Raw genomic sequence first — 25,480 nt, 5'->3', positions numbered from 1 at the left:
TCAATTGGGTTTAAGTCAGGGCTCTGGCTGGGCCATTCAAGAACAGTCACTGAGTTGTTGTGAAGCCACTCCTTCGTTATTTTATCTGTGTGCTTAGGGTCATTGTCTTGTTGGAAGGTAAACCTTCGACCCAGTCTGAGGTCCTGAGCACTCTGGAGAAGGTTTTCATCCAGGATATCCCTGTACTTGGCTGCATTCATCTTTCCCTCCATTGCCACCAGTCGTCCTGTCCCTGCAGCTGAAAAACACCCCCACAGCATGATGCTGCCACCACCATGCTTCACTGTTGGGACTGTATTGGACAGGTGATGAGCAGTGCCTGGTTTTCTCCACACATACTGCTTAGAATTAAGGCTAAAAAGTTCTATCTTGGTCTCATCAGACCAGAGAATCTTATTTCTCTGTTTTTTAGCAAACTCCATGCGGGCTTTGTTTTGTCTTGCACTGAGGAGAGGCTTCCGTCGGGCCACTCTGCCATAAAGCCCCGACTGGTGGAGGGCTGCAGTGATGGCTGACTTTCTACAACTTTCTCCCATCTCCCGACTGCATCTCTGGAGCTCAGCCACAGTGATCTTTGGGTTCTTCCAGCTCTAGGAAGGGTTCTAGTCGTCCCAAACGTCTTCCATTTAAGGATTATGGAGGCCACTGTGCTCTTAGGAACCTTAAGTGCAGCAGAATTTTTTTTTGTAACCTTGGCCATATCTGTGCCTTGCCAAAATTCTGTCTCTGAGCTCTTCAGGCAGTTCCTTTGACCTCATGATTCTCATTTGCTCTGACATGCACTGTGAGCTGTAAGGTCTTATATAGACAGGTGTGTGGCTTTCCTAATCAAGTCCAGTCAGTATAATCAAACACAGCTGGACTCAAATGAAGGTGTAGAACCAACTCAAGGATGATCAGAAGAAATGGACAGCCCCTGAGTTAAATATATGAGTGTCACAGCAAAGGGTCTGAATACTTAGGACCATGTGATATTTCAGTTTTTCTTTTTTAATAAATCTGCAAAAATGTGAACAATTCTGTGTTTTCTGTCAATATGGGGTGCTGTGTGTACATTAATGAGGGAAAAAATGAACTTAAATGATTTTAGCAAATGGCCGCTGTAGCGTGAACCAGACAAATTAAAGATTCGATCGGGAGCCTGGTTGAAACATGAGCCGAATTCCACAGAAAGGCAGGATGTTGTAAATCAACTCCCAGCACCACAGTCTGATAACCGACTCTTTCACAGAACAGCTTTCAACATTAACACCATTAGAACAATTATTGACAATTTCAATTCGAAGAAGAGATTGTCTAATTTGGGGCAAGTAATCGAAGAGATGGACAGTCTGAACCTCACATGTAAAGCCATGAGATTAAACAAGATCGTTGGATTGACATCCCCCCACCTAGCAAAACCAGACTGAAATTCCTAAGGAGACCTGTTAACCCCTCTGGTCTTCACAGGACATATCCTTACTCCCCAGAATGGCACAGACAATGCCTTCCAATGCATATATGCACCCAAAATGAACTCAAAAAAGACTTCTAAATGGATATCAGTCCATTGCTCAACTCCATATCATACATGTAACCCCCACATTTGATTTTAATGTTTCTAATCACTTATTGTGTATGTCTTTTTAAATAACTCTTGAATAGCTTAAGGGATCATATTCATGTTTAGTATGTGTGTGTTCGAATATTCTTGCTTGAAACGTTTCTGACCATCAGTTATTTGTCAAATGTATCATATTCTTGTTATAGGAATCATGTCCAAATTATACCCTGCAAGAGCGGGAAAATTCGGACCTCGTGCTTGATAAGATAACATATGATTTATGAATGGGTGGGACAAACAATGCAACACACGAGAAAAGACAATATCTAATTGGTCAAGACAACATTTGAGGTGTGGCCAAAAGGCCAGTTTAAATACTCAGGACACCATCAAATTATGCTTTTAGCTTTGCTTGTAGTTTAAGCTTTTAGTCATGCTTTTAGCGTTTAGCTTTCGTTTAGCTTTTGCTATCAGTCATGCCGGCTTTTAGCTTTAGCTTTTAGTCATGCTTTGTCATCACTTTTAGCGTTCTTCGAGCGCCGTTCCAGCGTGCTTCGGCCTGCACGCCTGCTGCTACTTAGCCACGATGAGAAGAAACACCACCTAGTCTCGTCAAACTTTACTTCTGTTCTTTTCCGTTTGAGAGTTTCGTGTTCTGAGTTAAGTTTTGTAACGCCGTGTCTCCGAGTCTGACCTCGCGTGCCCGTCTGAAACTTCAACCAGCCCACAACTCCGCATCTTCAGCCTACGCCCAACCACGGGCTTCCCAAGACGTCACTTCAACGACTACTGAACTTCCAGCCAATCAGCAACCTCGGGAAACCCCGTTTTCAGCGACGACAAAGGGAACCCCGTTAAACAGGCAACGCAAGTAACCTCCAGACTCACATCTGTACTGGTGTTATCTAATATAATTTTAACCTCATTGAAGGACTCAGTGCGAGGGTTAATTAAGTGATTAAATGGTTGTTCATGTCTATGCAATTTCACGTATTGCTGTAAACTTGGGATTTCACCTTTTCATTCTCTTAAACTCACTCTTTCCTAACGTTCTATCCTCCTGCAACTTGTGTGAATGTGTGAGTGCGTGTGCTTATGTGTTAGATTAGTTTATATGTCTTAGATTTATCTAATAAAGCCTTATTTATATTGAAAAGAGAAGTATCTTGTGTTTTGTGCTCACAAGTTAATGTCTTAAACTGCCGATCTTGTTACTGTGCTAATTAATAGTGTTTTCACTATACTTTGGATATTAATATCCAGCGCAGATTTGATGTTAAACGGCTCGTTCAGTGAATCGCTGGCCGTTTCAGTGATCAGCCGTGAAACAGTGATTCTGTTCAAATTCCCTTTAAAATCTTAAATGATTCCCTTTGAGCTAAATTGACCTGTTTCCCTTACACCGCAATATAACAAAGAGTGAAAAATTTAAGGGGGTCTGAATACTTTCCGCACCCACTGTATATATTTAAATTCATTTAAATGCAAAGTTTAATAGTAATTGGCAGTTAATATAATTATTTGAATATATGCATTATAAATAATTATATTGCTTCCATTGTCCTCATTTGTAAGTTGCTTTGGATAAAAACGTCTGCTAAATGACTAAATGTAAAACAGGAAACTTTTAATGCGTTTTGACTGTTCGTTTACACAGCGTTTTGGGTACTGAAAATCACGTTAGAGGATTAGATGTTTGTTCAGAGCATTTGGCTGCAGATTGTTTTGTAAATGAACCACAGAGTAATGGAGAGTATGCAAATAAACTTTTGTTGAAAGGTGAAGCAACCATCTATACCATCTATGGTACTGAATCTGACAGCAGCTGCATCGCAAACCAATCGTAAGTAGACAGTTTAATAAATTTTGCTGTTTTCAAAAACATTTACTTAAGTGCAATACTGACTTTGACCAATCATAACAGTGGTTGTTTACTTTTTTGTGTGCAGTCTTTATTAGCATTATAAATTTACCTCATGGAACATATTCAAATAAAAAAAAAGGTCAATCTGAGAAAAATTATCTGCCATTGTAATAACAATTAAATAACTAATACTAGGTAAAAAAAAAAAAAAAAAAAAAACCTACCTTAACTTGGCAGGTGTTGGAAGTTAATTCCCCACCCTGAAATGTCCATATTATGTGTGCACTATTTTTAAAGTCCATATGATAGCACTCTGTGACTGAGGCTGAAAACGTTTTTCTTTCATGACAGTTCTCAAATATCATTCTCCATTCTATATATTAAAACTGCTGCATCATGTGCAGTTACCGCACCATATGAAAATCAATGACGTGTCATCAGTGATGTCAAACCTGGCCCAACGCACTGACATGCTGAGTAGGGATTTGAAGAAAATTCCACATGTTTGGCAATCTTTTGGAACTTGACAGATGTGGTAACTATGAACTCTCTCTTTTGTATGATAAAAGGCTATATAAAGATTCTACAAAGATTTCTCCTTTCATTGTCCATGGAAAAAAGTCACGTCATCTTTATTTATATAGCGATTTGTACAATACAGATTGTTTCAAAGCAGTTTTACGATGAAAAACAGGAAAATACAGTTTCAGTGATGCAAAAAGAAGCCAAAAGGATAAAAGTAAACAGTCATAATTCAAAAAACAACTTAATTGCACGCTAACACTTTTTTTTAACAGTGTAGTGAAATAAGTGACTGTTCTGCGTCACGTGTCGCTGTCCAGGGTTCTGAAAACAACTAGCTTACAGTTTGCACTTACGTTACATGAAAATAATGGCCATTTTACGAAATATCTAATCGTATAAATTGTATTACTGTTGGATTTAATTTTATTTTCAAAACCTGGTTTCATCTCGACTATGCATTCAGTTTTACAGTTATACAGACCATCTGGGCTCCAGTAGCCTACTATATTTTTAAAGATGGCTACTTGTCTAGAGATGATTTATGTCATGCACACATGAGACTTTCGCTCATAACTTAATTATAGACATTCCTCAGTCAGACAAAACAGACGAATTGATTGCGTTTAAGAGGTGCGCGGGACCGATTCTAAAAATAGCCTGACGAGAGCGCCCACTGAATTATTACCAGATAGGCTACTCCTAAAAATACAGAGACACGAACAAGGTGTGCGCGGTCGAGCACACACACGCCGATATGAAAAAGGAAAGTAGGGTACGACTCTCATGTAGATGCGTTTTTGCCAATTTGACATATGAGTAAGCGTGCGGTCGGTGGGTGAGAGTGGTATGCGCGCGCTCGCGGATCTGCATTTCCATTGACTCTTCTTTTTTAATCTGAGAGCGACGAAAGAGAGAGAGAGATCAGTGGACGAGAGACGGACTCCGCCTTTGCCCTCGCCCAATACCGAGCCCCCGGTTCAGTGAAGGGGGAAATCACAGATCTGCTAGCTAATGCCGGAGTCCCTCTGTTTGCGTCGACTCCGGGCGTAGAGATGATGGGCTTCCCGTAACTGGAGGTGGAGGGGAGAGGCGGGGGGTGGGGGTAGCGAGAAAAGAGGAGGGGTGGGTTGAAAAAAAAAAAAACACGAAGAGAAACAAAAGCACAGTTGTGGGTGCCTGAAACCATGCGAGATTTGCACTATTCTCAAAGACCGCTGCTCTATCCGTGGACCATGTCGTGAGGTGTGGCTCCGGCGCTCGGGATACTGCCAATAGATACGCCTGGGAGCGGGGCAAAAGATGTCCGCCTCGGTAGGGGCCCAAAGCGGCCCTCGCCCACCCACCGTGCCGGCTCCCATGCCTGATATGCCGGACTTGAGTCACCTCACGGAGGAGGAAAGGAAAGTCATCATGGCAGTGATGGTTCGGCAGAGGGAGGAAGAAGAGAAGGAACAAGCCATGCTAAAGTAAGGGCTGGACGATTTCCTTTGTGCATCCACAGACGTTTTCGACACTTTCGCTTTCACAGCTTCATGACCTTTCACTACCCATAACGTGTGATTAATGACTCCCTAAAATCGTAGTGATTTTGCAGTTTAAGTGTCTTTTACTGGATAAAAGCGTCTGGTTGCATGTGGCCTCTACTGCATAGATATCAGGAGTCTATGTAACAGATGAGCTTTACATAGCTTGGTTTTAACAGCAGTGTGTAAATAGAAATTAGCTAGATTTGAGGTTAGGCGAGTTACAGGTGCACCGTGGAAAGCAGACGGGGAGATGGGGCGTGACAGAACGCGAGGATGAATCATACTTTGCAACTGCGTGTCACACCCCACTCCACCCGATGCACCTCCGGGGGCAACCCAAGGTGTTCTTCACCCTTTTACAAGCGCCCAAACACTGAAACACAGAGCGAATGGTAACTTGGCGAAGGGCTATTGTATTAGGCTTGCGCGCTGGTGTGTGAAGAAAGAAAACACGTATAGTTTAAACAACAGGGAAGCTAAGACGTCTGTTTTATGTCTGTGGACATTATAAGATTTTAACAATCTGGAAAAGAAATACAGTCTTTCGCCGCTTTACAACTGGGGTGTGGTTCGTGATTGGCTTGCGATTATTTCGCGTGGCTCAGCCGATGCATGCGAGGACGACTACAAACTAAAAATGTGTATTTTTAAGATACATGGATTACTAAAAGTTGCGACTGTAGCCACTATCGTGTGTTTCGAGAGCTAAAATACAATTTCTTCTCATGTGAGAAGCACCTTCTCCCTCTGGTCGGAATTAATGATTTGAAGAAGGACCTGACGTCGAGCGCTAGTGATTGCTCTTGCGATTCGCGTATTCCCTAACAGTTACTGTTCTGACGGAAATGACGTGATACAAAATTGAGACGAGGTTATGTAATTTTTTCCTATGACGACTAATCTGCAACGGAAATGGTAATCTATAGCTTTGACCATGCGGTGATTGAGTCATTGGCGCCACTACATCACGACTCAGCAGCCACATCTAGAAATGTGTGGCAGTGGGGTATTTCAATAGTGAACGTGCTGAGAGGAGCAGCATAGTTCAAAATGATCCGTTTGTCTCAATATCTGTTTGTCCATATGTCACCCACTCTAAAGTTCACAGTGTTGTAAAGGCAAAAAGATGTAAAAAAAAAAATATGGATACATATTTACTGTAATCTTAATGAATCCTGCATGTGCTCTTTGAAATGTGGTGTTCTCTTCGCCATTAAAAGTACAGTTCACCCCAAAATTAAAATTTTCTCATCATTTACTCACCCTCAAGTTGTTCCAAACTATGAGTTTTAGGTGAACTATCCTTTTCAGTAATAGTGAAAATCTGATTCAAATATATTAAATATGAATAGAAGTATGCTAAATTGACAGTATGTTCACTAAAGTGTGTTCTGAAACAGTTTCCCTGTTTTAGGCCTAAATAGTTAGGACTAATATAAACCAAAGTAAATTCCAAATTAAAGTAGTTCATATAGGTGAAAAATCACCCTCAGGGCCATATTGTATTACATATTTAAATCTTAGTAGTCACGATGCATCCATATATACCTAGTTCTATACTATATAGTATTATATTGGTATATTTTTGATCGGTAACTAGGGTTATCTCAATCTTAGCTGAGAACAGGCCAGCTGGGACAGATAAAATGCTGTAATCAAGCTGCTCATACTGTTTCAGGCAGCCTTGACAACAGGTCAGAGCTAATCATTGAGAGGTGATGTGTGAATGCAGCACCTGCTCAGGTCACGTAGTATGTGCCATCCCATGCTACATGATCACACACATTTGTATATGAATATGCAGAGTTAAGATAAAAACACTGAAAGCTTAATCACAACTAAAATGAAAATATTCCAGACATCTGTTTTCACAACTCAGACCTCTACTGACAAACCTCTACTTCCGCATCTAAGCTCTTTTAGAGATTGTGTTCTTGGAATTTCCTCCTTTAAAAAAATTGAACCTACTGAAACTGAAAATTGCTTACATTTCGGCACATCGGAAAATGTGCATCTACCAACGTGTTTGGCAAAACGGCAAAGAACTATGTTTCCATAAATATAATTGACTGCAGTTTCCAGCTGAAACGAACACTAGTGGCATTGAAACAAAAACAACTGATTCTTTTTCAAAGAAATTATGATAGCAGGGCAGATTATTGATTATTTTTGCATGGTTCCTTGCACAATACAATGGTATGACTGAGAAAAATACTGCATAATTTATAAGCATACATTTTGACGTTTGCATGACAACAAGCTCCATTTGTTTGGTTTTTCTGGTGTAGTAAACTTGCTCAGTAGCTCACCTGGGAAAGTGCTGCACTTGCAATATGGAGTGTTCAGGAGTCCCATGAAACATAAGTCATGATAAAAGGGCTCAAAGACTTGCAGAAACAAGCAAAAATAGCATAGTTTCTTCAGCAAATGAGTTATCTTACATTTGCTTTTGTTAACTGTTAGGTTTAGTGAAGGTGCTATGCTATTTTCAACTCAATAGAAGAGTAACCTTTTAGCGCCAACCAACAGACAATTTGTTTACAAACTGCCGCAATTTGTACAATAAGCAAAACAATAAAACACCAAGAAGTTTACGTTCTCCTGTTTGTGAGAAAATTAAACACAATTTTAGTGCCACTTAATGAGCATTTCGATTTGAAAGTGTCACAAACCATGCAGGAAGCAACATAATATAATTTTTTTTTTCAGAAATGTCACCACAGGCATGTTTTTCCAATGAGCCTAAATTGTGTATTTATTCGTAAAAACCAAAATCATAAAATAATTTAGACATAGCAGAACTTATTGTATAATGTCCCCTGTAAAGACCTGATGGAGATGTACAACTATGAATTGAATATGACATGGCCTAATGCACACACAACAGACAATTGAATCTGTGGTAGATTTTAATTTTGAGCAGTTTGAGCAGTCTGACAATACAAAACCTGCATATTCCAACCCAATGCTTTTTTAGACTCCACATAAACTGTATGTTTAATTTGCATAATTGTAGCAAAATCGGCTACTCCTCGTTGTTTCTTTCCACTGTAATAAAGCTGAGAGTGTAAGAATGGCAGCCATTTTTCCTTCTAGACTTATGACACTGGTTCAGTTGTTAAGAACAGCTTCTTGCCAGACTCCCTCAGAACAGTAGCTTGGCTGTGGAAGAAAGTCCTTATAAAAAGATAATGTGTCTTACTAAGATTGGTTTGTTGAAAAGACAAACAACGGATCATCTTTTCTTGTTCCTTTCCTTTTATCTTAGTATGAGGAAGGCTTCAAGGTTTCTGGGAGGAAAAACGTGAGCATTAAATTATGAATTGAAGCTGAAAATAGCTCACTTGGAAGGTCTTGCTGAAATATTTAAAAATTGAGCTCGTCCTGGGCTTCTGTTGGTGTTCCCTGTCTATTTTAAACCTGTTTATTTATTTTTTTACCTTCCCTCATGAATTGTTAGATTTAATTGTGGGTTGGCTCAGAGCATTATGACTCTATTTACTTTGAGATGTGAATAGGCTCATCTGTTCTTCTAACACTAAACTTTTCTGAATTACAACCAGGCAGTAGCCAATTCATGTTTGCACAAAAATGTTAAGAACATTTGACCTCCTTTGAGACACCTATTACCAAGTGATTCAGTAATGTTATTGGCTGTAGTTCATGGTCTTGAAGGTATTAGTATAGGTTATCATGAGATTCTTGTTAATACTGGGATTATAAAAACAGGGCATCCTCTTACATGATGTGGAAAGAGTGTGTGTGAAAAAGTGATAGAAAAGTTGCCTTTTTAGCACTCAACAACATGAAAATTTAATAAACAAGCGTTCTGCATGGGTTGCCCGGGAATTGTTTATGTGTGTGTGTGTGTGTGTGTGTGTGTGTGTGTGTGTGTGTGTGTGTGACCAACTAGTCAGAGAAATTCCCAGTTCACCAATGCAGTGCTGACCACACTGCAAAAAATGCTTTTCTTACTTAGATTTTGTTGTCTTGTTTCCAGCCAAAATATCAAAAAATTCTTAAATCAAGAAGGATTTTCTAGACAAGTAATAATTATTGTCTTGTTTTCACAAAAATAAGTCAAAATTAAGTGAGTTTTTGCTTAGAACAAGCAAAATAATCTGCCAATGGGGTCTAGAAAATCCTTGATTTAAGAATTTTTTGATATTTTGGCTGAAAACAAGACAAAAATACTAAGTAAGAAAAGCATTTTTTTGCAGTGCAATCCAATCACTCATGGCATCACATCAATGCATCAGTGAATGCAATGCATATATTGGCATATTTATGGGTTACACACACACAAACACACACACATATATACATGCTTCAAGAGCATCTTGCTACTGTGTGTAAAAATATAAACCGATAAAAAAATATAACTGACTTAAAACCATTTTTTGTTGGTGAAAATACTAGTAGCCTAAGACTTTTGCACAGTACACATACTATTTAAATAGTTTTCAAATAACTATATACACTATTTGAATAGTTTTCAAATAACTTGTTTGAAAAAATGTAAAATCGGAAAAGAAAACCGGAAATCTTGTCAATGAATATCGAAAAAATGAAGGGAGAGTTAGTGAGAGAGAGAATAAGAGAGGAGGCATAGGGTCCATTACAAAAAGCACTAAAGGCACTTAGTCTATAAATACATAAAATTTCCCTACAGTAACAGCTTCACTATCAACAACGTACAGCAAATTAGAATATGCTGGGAATTTTTGTTCCTGGTATATGAATGTTTGTTGTGATTTTAATTACGTATGTTAATTTAACGCCTTTTCTAAAGGAATCATACATCATAGGCATAATTATTAATAACATGAGACAATAATGGATACAGTGGATTTTTATCATATGGATTACTCTCAATTTAGACAGTTCCAGAGGTAAAGAATTTTCCTATTTTGCAACAAATTTTCTATAGTCTGTGCAAAAAGTTACTGCATTTGTTTATTACTATGGGGTTGCTAGGGTGTTAAAAGTGGTTGTTTACTATTATATTATTGTTTCTAAAAAATCAGTGGACCCCTATTACAGCGCTTTCTTTGTGATCAGTGTTCCCTCAGATGAAATCCGGCAGGTCAATAGCTGTATGCATAATTTCTAGGGCATTACTTACAGTATTCTCAGTTGTTTTTAGTATATTGCTGTGAAGATTTTAGGGTGTTCTGGGTGGTTGCATGGAGGCCCAAGTCAAAAAGACTCCCAATGATTTTCTGATCTCTAGATATGGCTCTAAATGTGACTTAACGGCTTTTTATACATTTGTGGTCATAAATTTACATACAGTACACCCTGCAGAATTTGCAAAATGTTTTATAATAATGAAATCATGAAATCATGAAATTGCATGTTGTTTTTGTTTATTGCCCTGAACAAGCTTAAAACTCCTGACTCTAAATGAATTGGTTTGCCTTTTGAGAAATAGTGAATGTTTGCAGCTTTTGTGAGTCCTCCGTGTGAAAAGATGGATATCAAATTCATCATTCATTGTTGGAAAGGGTTCAGGGTCTCAGGACAAGCAAGGGTTTCTCACAACTGCTGCTTCTGTCTCTTTTTTTCTTGACAAGAATTGCGGAATGTCTTTGCAACCACATCTAACTTTAAGACCTGAAGTAAGTCAGAACATGTACTAAGTTGTGAGAAAGAAACAACCCAGCTGCTGTGATGTCTGTTAACCAAAGAACGAAAGAAAAATGATGAAATCAATAACTTTTTTAGCTTTAAGGAAAATATGACATTTATCATAAGGGGTTTATGTAAAGATTGTTTGTTTATGTGAAGAAGTTGTTGAATGGCTAGTCAATGGTTAAATATAAGGAAAAAAAGAAGAATTTCCTAGAGACATCAGTAGTATTGGTTATCAGTAATACTCACAAAAGATGCCATTAAACAAATATTTAAAATATACTGTCTTTATGTTGTTTGTACATTAATTTGATGATTGAATGTGAAATTATTGCAATATAACAGTATATGTAAAAACTTTAATATTAGGTGGAATTAATCATGATTAATTAGTTAATTTTTAATCGATTGCTAGCACTATATAAAATATCAGTTACTGTATTTTTCTCATGAGCTACTTAAATTTCACTTGAGCCAATTTCCATAAGTTTGTATTTACTTAAAACTGTAACCACTGACCATAGTGACTTCAGCCTCTCCTTATCATTGTGTTTCTACATTGCTTTCTCTCTTTTGCCTCTCCTATGATGGATAAGAATAGATTTTAACCTATGAGCTGATTCAGTGATCGATACTTTCCGCTGCTCTGTATCTAGTTTCAAATGGATGCAATGGTGGGTGAAAATATAGATTTTACTTTTATGAATGAACTTCACTCATAAGCCGTTATAATGAATCTTACAATATTTATATTTTAAGACTGTATTTTTAAATTAGTTTTTAATTTTTTGTAATTGTACTGAGCACTCTACAAATTTTATTTTCCAAGTTTATAGTAATTTATAAATTCACTGAAAGCCTAAATGTCCTGTTCATGGGGGTTGAGTCGTGTTTGTGCGGTTATTTTTTCTGGTGTGTCCTGAGTTCTGATTCAACTAGACACTTTCAATTAATTTGTGAAAAACTGAAAAAAGAAAGAGACACACCCAGTCAAGGTGGCATCAGCATCAGCAAGTGAGATGGAAATAGTCCCTTTTCTCTGCTCTCCACCCTTTTCCGTGTTGCCCTTCTTGTCTCTCTTCCTCTGCCTATCTACTCTTCCATCTGTCCATCCATCCTTGCTGTCTTGCTCACCTACTGTTCTGATGTAATCAACGGATGATAATTACTAGCCAGGCCATGTCTGAGAAAGAGAAGAGAGGGACAGAGAGAAATCTTGTGTCTGTAGGGCATTTTAAGGCCATGCATGGATCATAAAATCTAGAGCAATGAGGAGCTGTACAGAGAATACACAAAAACTAGAGGGGATTTTCCTTTTCACAGTTATACAAATACACTTAGCCTTTTTCCTTTTAATTAAATAATACTATAAGGGATATCTTCACACTATATTGAGTGTGATATTGCTTATATACAACGGTTCAAGAAGAAGTTAATATTGTGTAACTTATATAGACACAAAATTCGAGTTACTGTAGCGTGTCTATTTTTGAGTCACTAGTAAACATAGTTGAAAGCAAAGTCAGTCCACACAGTTCATACAGTTCACTCTTAAAAATAAAGGTTCTTTATTGGCATTGATGGTTCCATGAAGAATCTTGAACATCCATGGAACCTTTCAAATGCACAAAAGGTTCTTTATAGTGGAAAAAAGGTTCTTCAGATGTTTAAAATGTTCTTCAAAATGGTTCGTTTAAGAACTGTTTGGTGGAAGGTTCTTTGGGGAACCAAAAATGGTTCTTCTATGCCATCACTGCAAAAACACCATTTTGGAACCTTTATTTTTTAAGAGTGTAGTACCATTCCTGAATGAATCAGAGTTTTGAATGATGTCAGTTGACTGAATGCTTCAGTGTGTCACTCAGACAGTCACTTATTTTGCTCTTAATGAAGCTGTGGCCAAATTCGGATGAGTATACTACTCTTCTCCTTTTTTACAAAAATAATAAGAATGAAATGTAAGTTTAATTTATTTATTTAGCGTTATTTATTATATATTTATTATATAATCAAATCACTGTCTTTGCAATTTGAAAATCGCACTATGCTGTATCTTTATAAGCTTTATTTTAAATCATTATTCAGCCCTAGAAGTAATGGTTTGTTTTAGTGAGTGATTCATTGAGTCACTCAAAAAGATGGTTATTTGTTTTGTTCCTGAATGATTGAGTGTGTTTGAATGCATAATGATTCAATGACTCAGTCATATAGACTTTCAGTTTGTCACAACTTACTGTCGTAGCAATATAACCTGCAAAAACATTTAGTGAAATATCCCCACGAATGCATTAAGAGTCTATCTGGAACATGTAAAACAGAAGTGGATTGATACAAACAATAAAAAGTCCCAGTGCTGTTGGACTGTATCCTAGCACTCTTGGCGAATCAAATTTGAGCACTGAAACTAAACGTTTTATAATTATTAATGTTTTCATTGAAGTTGTTAAATCTGATTTCATCATACAAACAAAAGTTTACTATATTTTAGTCAAGATTTTGGGTGTCCCTATGTTGTGTCGTACTTTCTTGGCAGAATGAGGTCATCCTTGTGTTCTCTGATCTCACAAGGAATTTTCTGACACACAAAGTTGAAGGAAAGCTCAAAGTTCTCAAAGGTTTCCTGATGTCTTAAAAGAGTGTTCTTGTCTTTTGGAGTCCCAAATACATCATCTTTTTTGGTCTGTTCCTAGGATTTTGCACAAGTTACAAAGTTATATGTATACCTCACACTTATATCATTAGAGGTTGCCTTAGAGTTAAAGGGATATTTCACCCAAAAATGAAAATTCTGTCACCACTTATATAATTTACCCATTAACTGCTATAGCATTTTTTCCATTATATGGAAAATGGACCAGCAATTGTTTGGTCAACCACATTCTTCCGAATATCTAGCCTATTTTTTGTTCAGCAGAAGAAAGAAGCTCATACAGGTTTGGGACAACTTGAGGGTGAGTAAATGACAGAGTTTTAATTTTTGGATGAACTATCCCTCTATCTTTCTATCTATCTATCTTTCTATCTATCGTGCTGTGAAAAGGTTTTTTTTCTGTCTTGTTTTGGTGCATATTTGTAATACTTAAAAGATTCAGATCAAACTAATTTTTATATTTCACAAAGATAACCCGATTAAATACAAAATGTAGGTTTGAAGTAATGATTTTATTTATTAAGGGATAAAAGCTGTTCAAACCTGCGTGGCACTACGTGAAAAAGTAATTGGCCCCTAAATCTAATAACTGGTTGTGTCACCCTTTGCAGCAACAACTGCAATCAAGCATTTGCGATAATCGCTGTGGAGGAATTTTTGCCCATTCTTCTTTGCAGAATTGTTTCAATTCAGCCACATTGGAGGGTTTTCGAGCATGAATGGACTGTGTAAGGTCATTCCACAGCATCGCAGTTGGATTTAAGATCGGACTTTGACTTGGTCACTCCAAAACCTTAATTTTGTTTTTCTCGAGCCATTCAGAGGTGGACTTGCTGGTCTGTTTGCAATCATTGTCCTGCTGCATAACTCAGGTGTGCTTGATCTTGAGGTTAAACACTGACGGCTGGACATTCTCCTTCAGGATTTTCTGATAAAGTGAAGAAGTAATGGTTCCATCAATTATGGCAAGTCGTCCAGGTCCTAAAGCTGCAAAGCAGCCCCAGACATCACACTACCACCAGCATGTTTGACTGTTGTTATGATGTTCTTTTATGAAATGCTGTGTTGGTTTTATGCCAGATGTAGCGGGACACACACCTTCCAAAAAGTTCAGCTTTTGTCACATCAGTCCACAGAATATTTGCCCAAAAGTCTTTGGGATAATCAAGATATTTTTTTGGCAAATGTGAGACAAGCCTTTGTGCTCTTTTTGGTCAGCAATGGCTTTTGCCATGGAACTCTCCCATGGATGCCTCAGTCTCTTTCTTGTTGAATCATAAACACTGACCTTAACTGAGGCAAGTGAGGCCTGCAGTTCTTTAGATGTTGTTCTGGGTTCTTTTATGATCTCCTGGATGAGTCGTGATTGTGCTCTTGGAGTAATTTTGGTAGGCCGGCCACTCCTGGCAAAGTTCACCACTGTTCCAAGTTTTCTCCATTTGTGGATAATGGCTCTGACCGTGGTTTGCTGGAGTCCCAAAAGCCTTAGAAATGGCTTTATATCCCTTTCCAGACTGATACATGTCAACTATTTTATTTCTCATCTGTTCTTGAATTTCTTTAGATCGCGTCATGATGTGTTGCTCTTTAAGCATGCTTCACTTCATCAGACAGGTTCTATTTAAGTGAGTTCTTGATAAAACAGGTCTGACAGTAATCAGGAATTAGAGTAAAAACAGTCAAATTTTGAAAACTATTAAAATTTAAAATAACTTTTTAGTTTTTTATTGATTTAACAGGAGGGGGGCAATTCATTTTACTCGTAGAGGCAGGTAGGTTTGGATAGCTTTTTTCCCTTAATAAATGAAATCATCATTTAAAAACTGCGTTTTGTATTTACTTGCATTATCTTTGTGTAATATTAACATGTGTTTGTTGATCTGAATCTTTTAAAGGGTACATAACATACACAGTTTCACCTAATCTCATGTTAATCTTGAGTACCTATAGAGTAGTACTGCATCCTTCATATTGTTTATAAAACATTCGTCACTGAAATGACCAGAACACACAAACGCACTTGCTACACTCCTTTGCTGCCCCGGAAAAATAAACTGCATCCACTGTTCGTGTAACACTGGGTTTCTTTGGGAAGCCGAACACGGTAAACTTTCCATCACATCCAAAAACACACTTATTTGGAGACATTCTCGCTAGCTCGCTAGATAGATAGATAGATAGATAGATAGATAGATAGATAGATAGATAGATACAGTATATATTTTATGGAAGAAGGTTATAAGGGTTCGAAATAACAGTGACACGAGGGTGAGTAAACAATGACAGAATTTCCATTATTAGGTGAACTGTTTCTTTAAGAGGTGTGGAGCTGGCTTACTTGTGTTTCCATGATGGCTGGAGACCTGGTCCCTTGCTACCATGACAGCTGTTCCCAGCTGAGAGCACTGACCCAAAAGACTCAATTCTCTCCACCTCAACAGCATTCTCAGAGGTCAGCATCTTCAAATGTAACTCTAGGAAACGTAATGAAGTTTACCCATAAGTGGTTGTATTACTTTCCTGAAAAATGACTTCATGTTTCATCTTCATTCTTCTGGAAATCCATACACATTTTTGTCTCCTTAAGCACATCCACTCATAACCTTAAAGAGGTCACTTTTCTTTTCTTTGATTCCTCTGCCAATGATTCATCCTTGTCGCCACGCCTTCGACTTCCCACGTAACGCTTCATCCTGACTGCGTAATATAGCATCACTGGCCAAGACTCCCCAAAGTCACAACCTCCATCCAGATACCTGGGACTGCAGTCTGCTGTCTGACTCCAGAAGAGAAACTGCAAATGTGGTCAAGCAGGAGAAAACGCTAGCATTTACAGTCATGGAGACCAGAAGTCGTGGGAAGTGTGCTTTTATTAGAGCGTTCCAGTGGATTCTGGAGTCACTGTTTTATGCAGGTTTGGGATTTTGAAAGAAAATTGCAGATCATGGCTGTTCGCCACAAACAGAGGTGATGCTTTGCACTTGTTTTTGCAGTTTTGTTTTCTTTAAGGAATCATTTTTACTGCAGTGTAACTGAAGTACATTTAATGGGGTTGAACAAAACTGTGGGATATTGGGTAGAAGGTAAGGATGAACGTTTTTGCTTACCTGTCAGCCTATAGTTTTGGAGGCAACTTTTACAAAGAAATGCATGCAATGAATTCACAATTTACAATGCGTTGTCTTTTTTTCAGGGGAATCTATTTTAAATGGCTTTATGTCTTTACCGCGGTCATTAGAGCTGCTAACCACTTGCTATAAGAGAACTGTTATGCTAATGTGATGTTCCTTTGAGAAATGTTTCTGGAACGAAGCCCCATCTTTTTAAAGCAGACAGCAGCGCCTCATTGGCAATTCATTAACAGTTTATTTTTATTCCAGTGAAGGGAGAAAACAAACAAAGTGGAGTTAGGTTACAATTCAGATGAAGTATGAATGATTGAATTTTGATAAGACACCTAACTATAAGACACATTTTGGATATAATATTATGTTGTACATGCGCTAATTGCTGTCCATCACCCCTATAGTTCATACACATTGTCACGATACATTTATGTTTATCTGGATTTTTTTTTTTTTAGAGTTGATCGTCTGCAATACTTCATAACAATGTTAATAGTTTTAGTTGTAGGCAACAGTTTTTCTAACAATACAAACACACTAACAAATGCTTCCCCTTTGTCTCTTTCTTTCTCCCTCTTTTATTTTCTGTCAGGACACTGCACCAGCAGTTTGAGAGTTATAAGGAGCAGGTGAGGAAGATTGGGGTAGAAACCAAACGACAGCAGGCTGTCCATAAAGATGATGCACCTACCTGTGGCATCTGCCGTAAGACCAAGTTTGCAGATGGCTGTGGGCATCTGTGTTCCTACTGCCAGACCAAGTTCTGCGCCCGCTGTGGGGGAAGAGTGTCGCTGCGCTCAAATAACGTAAGAACCCGCTGAGAGACTTTCATTGCTTTTTTCCACTCACCCTCCATGTTGTCAGTTCCATTTCATTTTAAAATTGTATTTGTTTTATTATGCTTGCTTGAGTGTTCTTTTCGGTTTGTAACTACATATCAGTTGTTTGGTTGATTCCCTGATGGGGAATTTGCTGAATCTGTATAAACCACACAATTCAGAGTGATTACAGAGTCCAAATCCAGAATCCGAACAGTTAATCTCAGTTTCTCGTATCTGCACAAGTCTACAGATTTGGACTGCGAATCCAAACCACCCACAGCTCCTCTGAGCTTTATAAAGACTCTTCTTTGAGTGAAATCTTCATTGACTTTGCTAAGAAACAGCAGGGTAATGTGTGGGACCGTTTCCAGCAGTACAACCTGCGAGGGTCTATTTTAGGATCTCATCCTTGCCTGCTGTCTCTAAAGACAACCCCCAACCCCCTCCCCCCGAACCTCCTCTAGAGTGTCTTACCTGAGAATGGACTCATCTCACTGGGCATGCTGAGGAACAATCTGCCTTAGTTCCATCCTGCCCAGCTGGGTGAGGTCCCCTACTGTCACATCTAGTCCATTTCAAAGTTTTCAATAAGGAATAGTAACAGTGGGGCTCTAAAAGCAGTTTTCTGTACTTACTGTTAATATGACATAAAGCATATTATTGCAGTTCAACCCTATAATGGTGTTTACATTAAGGATGCACAATATATTGGTATCATATTGATAACTGGTCTGTATTGGTGATTTTAAGCTGATATCGGATGCTTAATTGTATCTGCCTATTTTAAGATTTAGATCATCATCTAGCACTCATTTTTATAAGGTTAGTTCACCCAAAAATGAAAACTCTTGTCATTAATTACTTACCCTCATGTAGTTCCAAATCCATTAGATTTTCAAAACACAAGTATTTTTAGAGATTCCTGTGCTTCCAATTCTCATACTGTTCACAATATGTGAACATTTTGGTGGAACTGACTTGCAATGGAGGGACAGAAATCTCTGATTTAATAAAAATATTGTTTATTGTAAAATATCTTTTGTTTTATTTATCATTGTATAGTTAGAAAAACTCTTATGAGTTTGGAACAACATGAGGGTGAGTGACTTTAAATTTTAGCTGAACTATCCTTTTAAAGATAAAGAAAAATAATATGCCAAACTTTACAATTTTTACAAGCATGACAGAGTGATTTGGTGTGCACATATAACATGCATTTGTACATAAATATGAGTTCATTTTCATGAAAAAGTACAACAATCTTTATTAATGTTTTTTTATGTTAACTTGATTTATAACTCTGAAGCAACTGAACTAACCAGTATTTTTTTTCAAGAATTATCTAACAGCATCCAGAGGTTCCTCCTCTGTTATTATGAGGACTTATTTTCTTCTTCAAACAGTATTTTTCAGAACAAGTTTCAAGGAAAATTAATCTATCTTACATATTGTACACTCTACATGAACATTACTAAACGTAAAACCTCCAAAACACAGTTTTGGCAGTGATGCAGAAGAACCATTTTTAGTTCCCCAAAGTACCTTTCAGTAGTCAGTTCTTAAACGAACCATTCTTTTCTTAGTGTGAAGAACATTTTAATAATCTAAAAAAAAAAATTCCACTAAAAATAACATTTTGTGGAATAGAAAGATTCCATGTATAAAGGTTCTTCATGGAACCATCAATGGCAATAAAGAACCTTTATTTTAAAAGTGTACATGCTGTGATGCCTTAATGCCCAAATTCACTTAATGTATATATCAGTTACTGTTATTATTATTATTAAATGAAAATAATTATTACCAGGAATTTCCATATTGCTGTATTCATAATTCTTAAACTACATTTGACTGTATTTGAATGTATATGTGTGTATTATAAACAGAGGCAGATTATTTGTAAGTGTTTTTATGTGCTTACCATCCTGTCAAGGGTTTCTGCCTCAGCCTTGATCAATCAGACTCGCTTTTATGCTAATCAAAAATGTCATATCCTCTTAATGGTCAAGATTAAGATTTTCTTCTGAGAAATTTTTTTTCCTTCTGATAATTCTCACGGGACAGATCAATTTGCGTCAAATTCCCCTAGCCAGCACCCAGGATCAATCAATACCTTGAAATGCCAAGGCTGCAACAGAGCATAGCTGTAGTTCTTGTGTTTCCCTGTTGGGGGCATTACAGAGACAAAGTCATGTACAGACCTCCTAAATCAAACACAATATGTCTAAGAAATATGATGCACAGGCACAGATTCAGCGAGGCTTCACAGTGTTGAACAAGCATCATGTGAGGCTGTTTGAACCCCTCATCTGTGTTTTGTGATGCTCTCATTTGGGTATGAGTGGAGAACAGGTCTAGAGTTGTCCGTTCTGTTCTCACATTTCATCTCTACCAGAGAGCCATACATGACCATTGTTGGACATGTCTGCTGTTATGTATGGAAAACAAACCTTTGATCACCCACAGTTAAGCATTACATGTATTAAACATATTAAAGTTACAATTATTAAAGCATCTTTGATTGCCCTGGTCACTCTCTATGCATATGTCTGTTTTGACGCACAAGAGAAAACTCGGTTGCTTCACTAACACTTTTCCCTCCCACTCTTCCCTCTCCCCATCTCTTTTTCACACACTCTTTCTTTCCATTTCTCACCATTTATTTTCAATTTTAATTTCACACTTTTTCTCTTCCATCTCCAATCCTCCTCCTTTCCCCCACTACCTCTGTTTGCTTGTCTTTCACTCTCTGCTTCCTGGACTGCATGACTCAAGGAGGATAAAGTGGTTAGCGTTTTTCTTTTCTTTTTGCTGTGTGCTCTGCTAATGTGATTTGAGGAAACTGTGTTACATCTGAATGTGCACAGTCACGGGACTGAATGGACTAATTCCATTTCTGTTGCTAATATAAGAAGTTGTGTATGTACATGTGTGCGAAAGAGTGATTTAAATCTATTGCAAAACCTTCAGTAAAAAAGCAAATTAATTTGTAAGTTAATTGAACTGAAACATGACAATGTTTCAGTTTTTGTGGGATGATATGTTAGTGCCTGTATGTTTTACAACTGTGATATAATTGTTAATATATCTACTTGAACTATCTTAAAAATGTACTGAAAACCACCAAATTAAAAATGCAGGTGGTACAATAGAAAGCCTGATTAATCATCATGACTATAGACAGTGCACAGGGTTATACACAAAAACAAAACACTAGCAGGATAATACACATAACACTAACAATGCAAAAATGTGAACCTAATAACAGAATATGCAACAAAAAAAATAACATGATGTACAATACTGATAACACATGCAAAGAAGAAACAATTTAACTTTTGTGCTGCACTCATTTGCACACATTATTCCCTAATTTGGTGTTCCTGATCAAAAAATGACTGGTCTACAGAAAAATTGCTTGTAAATTTCTCATTATGCTATATTTTTATTACCAAATCTTGGCACCTCTTATGCACCTCAGTTTTTGAGTGAGCATTGTCAAAATTATCCACAAATAATACTTTTTCTACTCAAAAAAAGATTTTTTTTTGTTTCACTCAAAGTTACATAAACTCAGATTATTGAAGCTAATGATCAATCAGTTACAAAAAGATATACAAAACCTGTACTAATTGAAAGAAAACAAGTTGATGAAAAGATTTAATCCAAGATTTGGTGATTAATAAAGCAGTATGCCCCAAGAAGCCGTGGTTTACAGTGAATTTATAACAGCTAAGGGGCGTTGTTTTTTTAAGCACGACGCTAAGTGGAGTAAATAAAAAAAATAAAACGGTTATTCCATATGTAGTAAGGTTTCACAGAATAAAACAGAGCAAATAAAGTGTATTGATATACTGTAAATAAAAACAGTATTCTTCCACCAAAGAATGTAGTTCCTCTGAAACAGTTGTGGTCCCAACAAAGTGGTTGCCGAGCAACACACAGAAGTAAACAAAGGTTTATGTCTGGAGTGTAATTTACAACAGCTTCGAACACGGCTCAACCAATCAGAATCCAGGACCGGAACTATCCGTTTTATAATATAGCATAATATACTGTAGCAAGAGATTATAAGCAATTTTTTTTTTGTTTGTTGGTTTTTTTTTGGTGGGAACACAAGAATAATAAGATGTTATAATTATTATTATATTAACTTTTTCTTTTTTGGGGGAAGTCATTATACCCTGTGGGAGCAAAGTCAGTAATCCTCAAATGGGTCAAAATCCCTCCTGGGTTCAAAACAACCAAAACACAACATGAGGGTTAAATAAAATATAACCATGTGTGATGTGTCATTCATTGACATCTGGGATGACCTTTTCAGTAATTCATACTTCTTACTTGCAAAAATATAAATTTGATAATATTTTGCGGTATATGGTAGGGTAATGTACAGTTGAGCTATTAAAAGGTTTTTATTGTAACATTTTAACAACTGTTCCAAACATTATTTACAGTGTACTGGCACTGTCATGGCATTGTGTTGTAAAATTTCAGATGATTTCTTTCTGCTACAGTATATTGAGCACAAACAAAATTTGACTAATATTGCGACCATTATTTGTCTTCTGTTCATGCAAAGTGTCTCATAGGGAAAGACAGGGTAAGACATTCTGAGTATTGTAGATTCTGCATGGGCAACACCAATTCTTTCCTCATGAGAGCCAGCTAATAGGAAACTAGCATGTGTTGGCTGAACCCCATCCCCCTCCCTTCCTTGTTGCTACCGCCAGGGATGCCGAAGTCGTTGCCACAGCAAGGGGGTTAGGGGAATAGGGTATTTGGATTTGTTGGAATATTGATGTCTCACAACTGGTTGCTCTTTAGTCAAATGGGTTTAACTTAATCATTACGTAAGCTGCACTTATATGATTTTCGGAACATGGAATGGATTCCCTTTCACTTAAAGTGCTACCAGTGATGAGAGAATGCTTATCTGTGCATGTTCACTGCACCTGCTTGTGCCCTGGGACTGCAATAGGCATGCCATGGGGTGTAAGTTCAAGGTTAAAATTCAAGGTTTTGGCACGTAATGTTATAGTCGCAATTCACTTTGTTAGTATTGATGAAAGCACTCCGAGAAAATATTTACCCTGCATTCCAGTGGGCACTTGCGACTTGTGCGTTTTTATGTGTGTGTGATGTGTTTCCTGTCAGGTGACTGTGTTTACTGCTGTGTTTTGTGCTTGTTGTCTCTTTCTGAATGACTGGTAAAGCTGAGTTTATGCTGCTAAAATACAAATATACTTCTTTTCTTGCATTTTTAGCATATATATCTCTGAATGTGGTGTGTGGTTGTTATTAATCAGTTTGGTAAAGAGCTCAGCTTTCATATAGGCAGAGTCTTTCCAACAGTAAGCCCAAAGTATGCTTTGTTTTGTACTTTTTTTTTGTACTCGTTTTGTACTTAGTCTTATTATATGTGAACAGCCAAATGCATTTTCTTCATTTGATAGCGTACACTAACACGGGTGATCGACAAATGCGCACAGAAAAGTTTAGGTAATAAAACCAAAATCTGGCTTAGTATGGTTATCAAATTACAAAACTATGATATAATTAAAGGGATAGTTTACCCCAAAAATTGTATTTAGTTATATTTAGTTATTTTTGTTTTCTTTGCACACAAAAAGTATTCTCGTAGCTTCGTAAAATTATGGTTAAACCACTGTCACATGGATTATTTTACCGATGTAATTACATTTATAATAAAACAAGCCATATATGCACGTACACCACTGAATAAAGGTGTAGGATTGACTTCGAAACAATTTTTACTCAGAAAGTTCTAGTAAATATCATAGATAATTACAAAGAAACTTCAATGAACACGTAATGAAACATGAATTATTAAAGTACATAGACTGAAATAGTATTTTCTTGTAAAACATAGTTAACATAATCCATTTTGTTTACAACATAGAAAAATAGTGTTTTTTTTACAGTGTTTGCTACAGATTACATATACGTGTAAAAACACTAAAGTATACTGGGGGCTTAAACCCTTTTTTATCTTCGAGATGTTATTAATCACAGAGCAGATTGGACTTAGCATTTAGCCTGTACCTGAACTGCATGCATATGCTAAAATTACTTGCTAGAGGAAATGTTTTGGAAAGCTAATGCAAAGATGATTCACGAGAAACATGCTTATGGCTCGCTAACAAGATAAAGAAACAATCTCTTCCTAAAAGCCTTTTAGCGCAAAAACTGCTTAGCTTAGCCATTAGCCATGTTGTTAGGGAAAGGAATGAGTTTTATTTACCAGTGCAACTCCTCCTTTTTGACCAGCAGCAGGCTAGGGACTCTGTTTATACCTGTTCTGTTTACATGGTGTGCACAAATGCTGATGTGCGCACATGCTATTCCTCCTTTCAGTCCTCCAGTAGTAGAGCTAGCCAAGCAAAGGTGAAAGTCCTTTAGGAGTCTTTGTGGATTGATGTGTGGCTGGCCGGCAGCTAGTGCAAGGATGGTATATTTTCTGAAACAGAATAGGGCATTGTAAATATTGGGAATTATGTTACAATATTTTTTTAAAGATCAAGGAACAATTTGGTTTCTCATGATATGACCCCTTTAAATTAGTACTGACAGCCTAAGCAGCCTGTCACAGGTGTCTGTATGCTTTAATATTAAAATTCCCTTGAGTGCTTCATTGGATCCAAGCTGTGCGTGTGTGTGTGTGTGTGTGATGTATGAGCAAGATTTCTCTTTGGGGTGTGCAGTGGAGACTGTGTCAGCAGATCTGTCAGTTTTTGAGAGGAAGGCAGTTATTTTTCATAACCCATTTCTTCTGAAGTAGCACAGTTGAGCCCCAGTCCTTTCCCCAGACCTCTGCAGATGTAGTCGACTGCCGAATTCCTCTCTGTCCCACCTGCCTTCACTTCTCTTTAGTATCAAACCTATGTCACTGCTTTTGTTCTTTACAGCTAGTCATATCATTGTATTTACGTATTTATGTTTTTATTTGCTCACTTTTAGGGCTGAGCAACAGAACAATAAATGTGTATTGGATAAGTTTGAAAATTTTTTATTGATTCAAAAGAATCACTAAATTCACTGACACAAACACTGATTTACGTAAATGAATTCAAACTTAAAGTTTAAATAAGAGAAGCCATTAAAATATCTCAGTTTGCTCATTCTCACAAATTTTATGAGCCATTTACTATTACTATAATGCAAATTAGACATGGAATTGAATCAAGTTTTGAATTAACTGACACAAACAGTTTGAACTGATTTACAGAAATGAATCTGACTTAACAGTGTATTACATAAGAGAGAACATTAAAATATCTTAACATGCTCATACTGTACTTCCAAGTTTTATTAGCCATTTTTGTCCATTTGCTATTTAATATATGTAAAATGCAGCATAAGGACTTCGTTGAATATTTTTGATGGATAATATAATTAATTATTCTTAGCAAGAATGTTTTTCTACTGATGTTTAAATAATAAACACTATTAAAATGAACATGCTTAACTCACAACAACTTTTGATGAGCCATATTTGTCAATATATAATTTTACTAATACTTTTAATATATGAAAAAAGCATTATATATATATATATATATATATATATATATATATATATATATATATATATATATATATATATAAAATATATATATATATAATTTACTGACTCAATTTTTTTAAATTAAAGTTTATGCATATTTAAATAAGATACTTTTTTTAAATTCTCATTTTTTTAATATAGATATATATATATATATATATATATATATATATATATATATATATATATATATATATATATATA

At 36.8% G+C, this 25,480-nt stretch overlaps 1 protein-coding gene across 17 annotated transcripts in view; it reads left to right on the top strand.

The window, feature by feature from the left end:
- Nucleotides 1-4,655: 4,655 nt before the first annotated feature.
- rims1b (regulating synaptic membrane exocytosis 1b) overlaps nt 4,656-25,480 on the top strand; it is a 60,818-nt gene continuing 39,993 nt past the window's right edge. For 6 of the 17 annotated variants that reach the window (XM_042716397.1, XM_042716405.1, XM_042716404.1 and 3 more), the window contains exons 1-4: nt 4,660-5,398; nt 17,460-17,673; nt 20,464-20,475; nt 22,271-22,291. In XM_042716397.1, the coding sequence (XP_042572331.1) occupies nt 5,232-5,398; nt 17,460-17,673; nt 20,464-20,475; nt 22,271-22,291 (414 nt within the window). In that variant the 5' untranslated portion in view covers nt 4,660-5,231. Of the gene's footprint in view, nt 5,399-16,503; nt 16,826-17,459; nt 17,674-20,463; nt 20,476-22,270; nt 22,292-25,480 lie in introns of those variants that run through there. The other 11 variants (XM_042716403.1, XM_042716402.1, XM_042716406.1 and 8 more) reach the window with 9 other exon arrangements.

This window comes from Cyprinus carpio, chromosome B1 (assembly GCF_018340385.1).
Source record: "Cyprinus carpio isolate SPL01 chromosome B1, ASM1834038v1, whole genome shotgun sequence".
NCBI classification, from domain to species: domain Eukaryota; kingdom Metazoa; phylum Chordata; class Actinopteri; order Cypriniformes; family Cyprinidae; genus Cyprinus; species Cyprinus carpio.
Note: the sequence above shows the minus strand (reverse complement) of the source record. Positions and strands in the feature narration are given on the sequence as shown.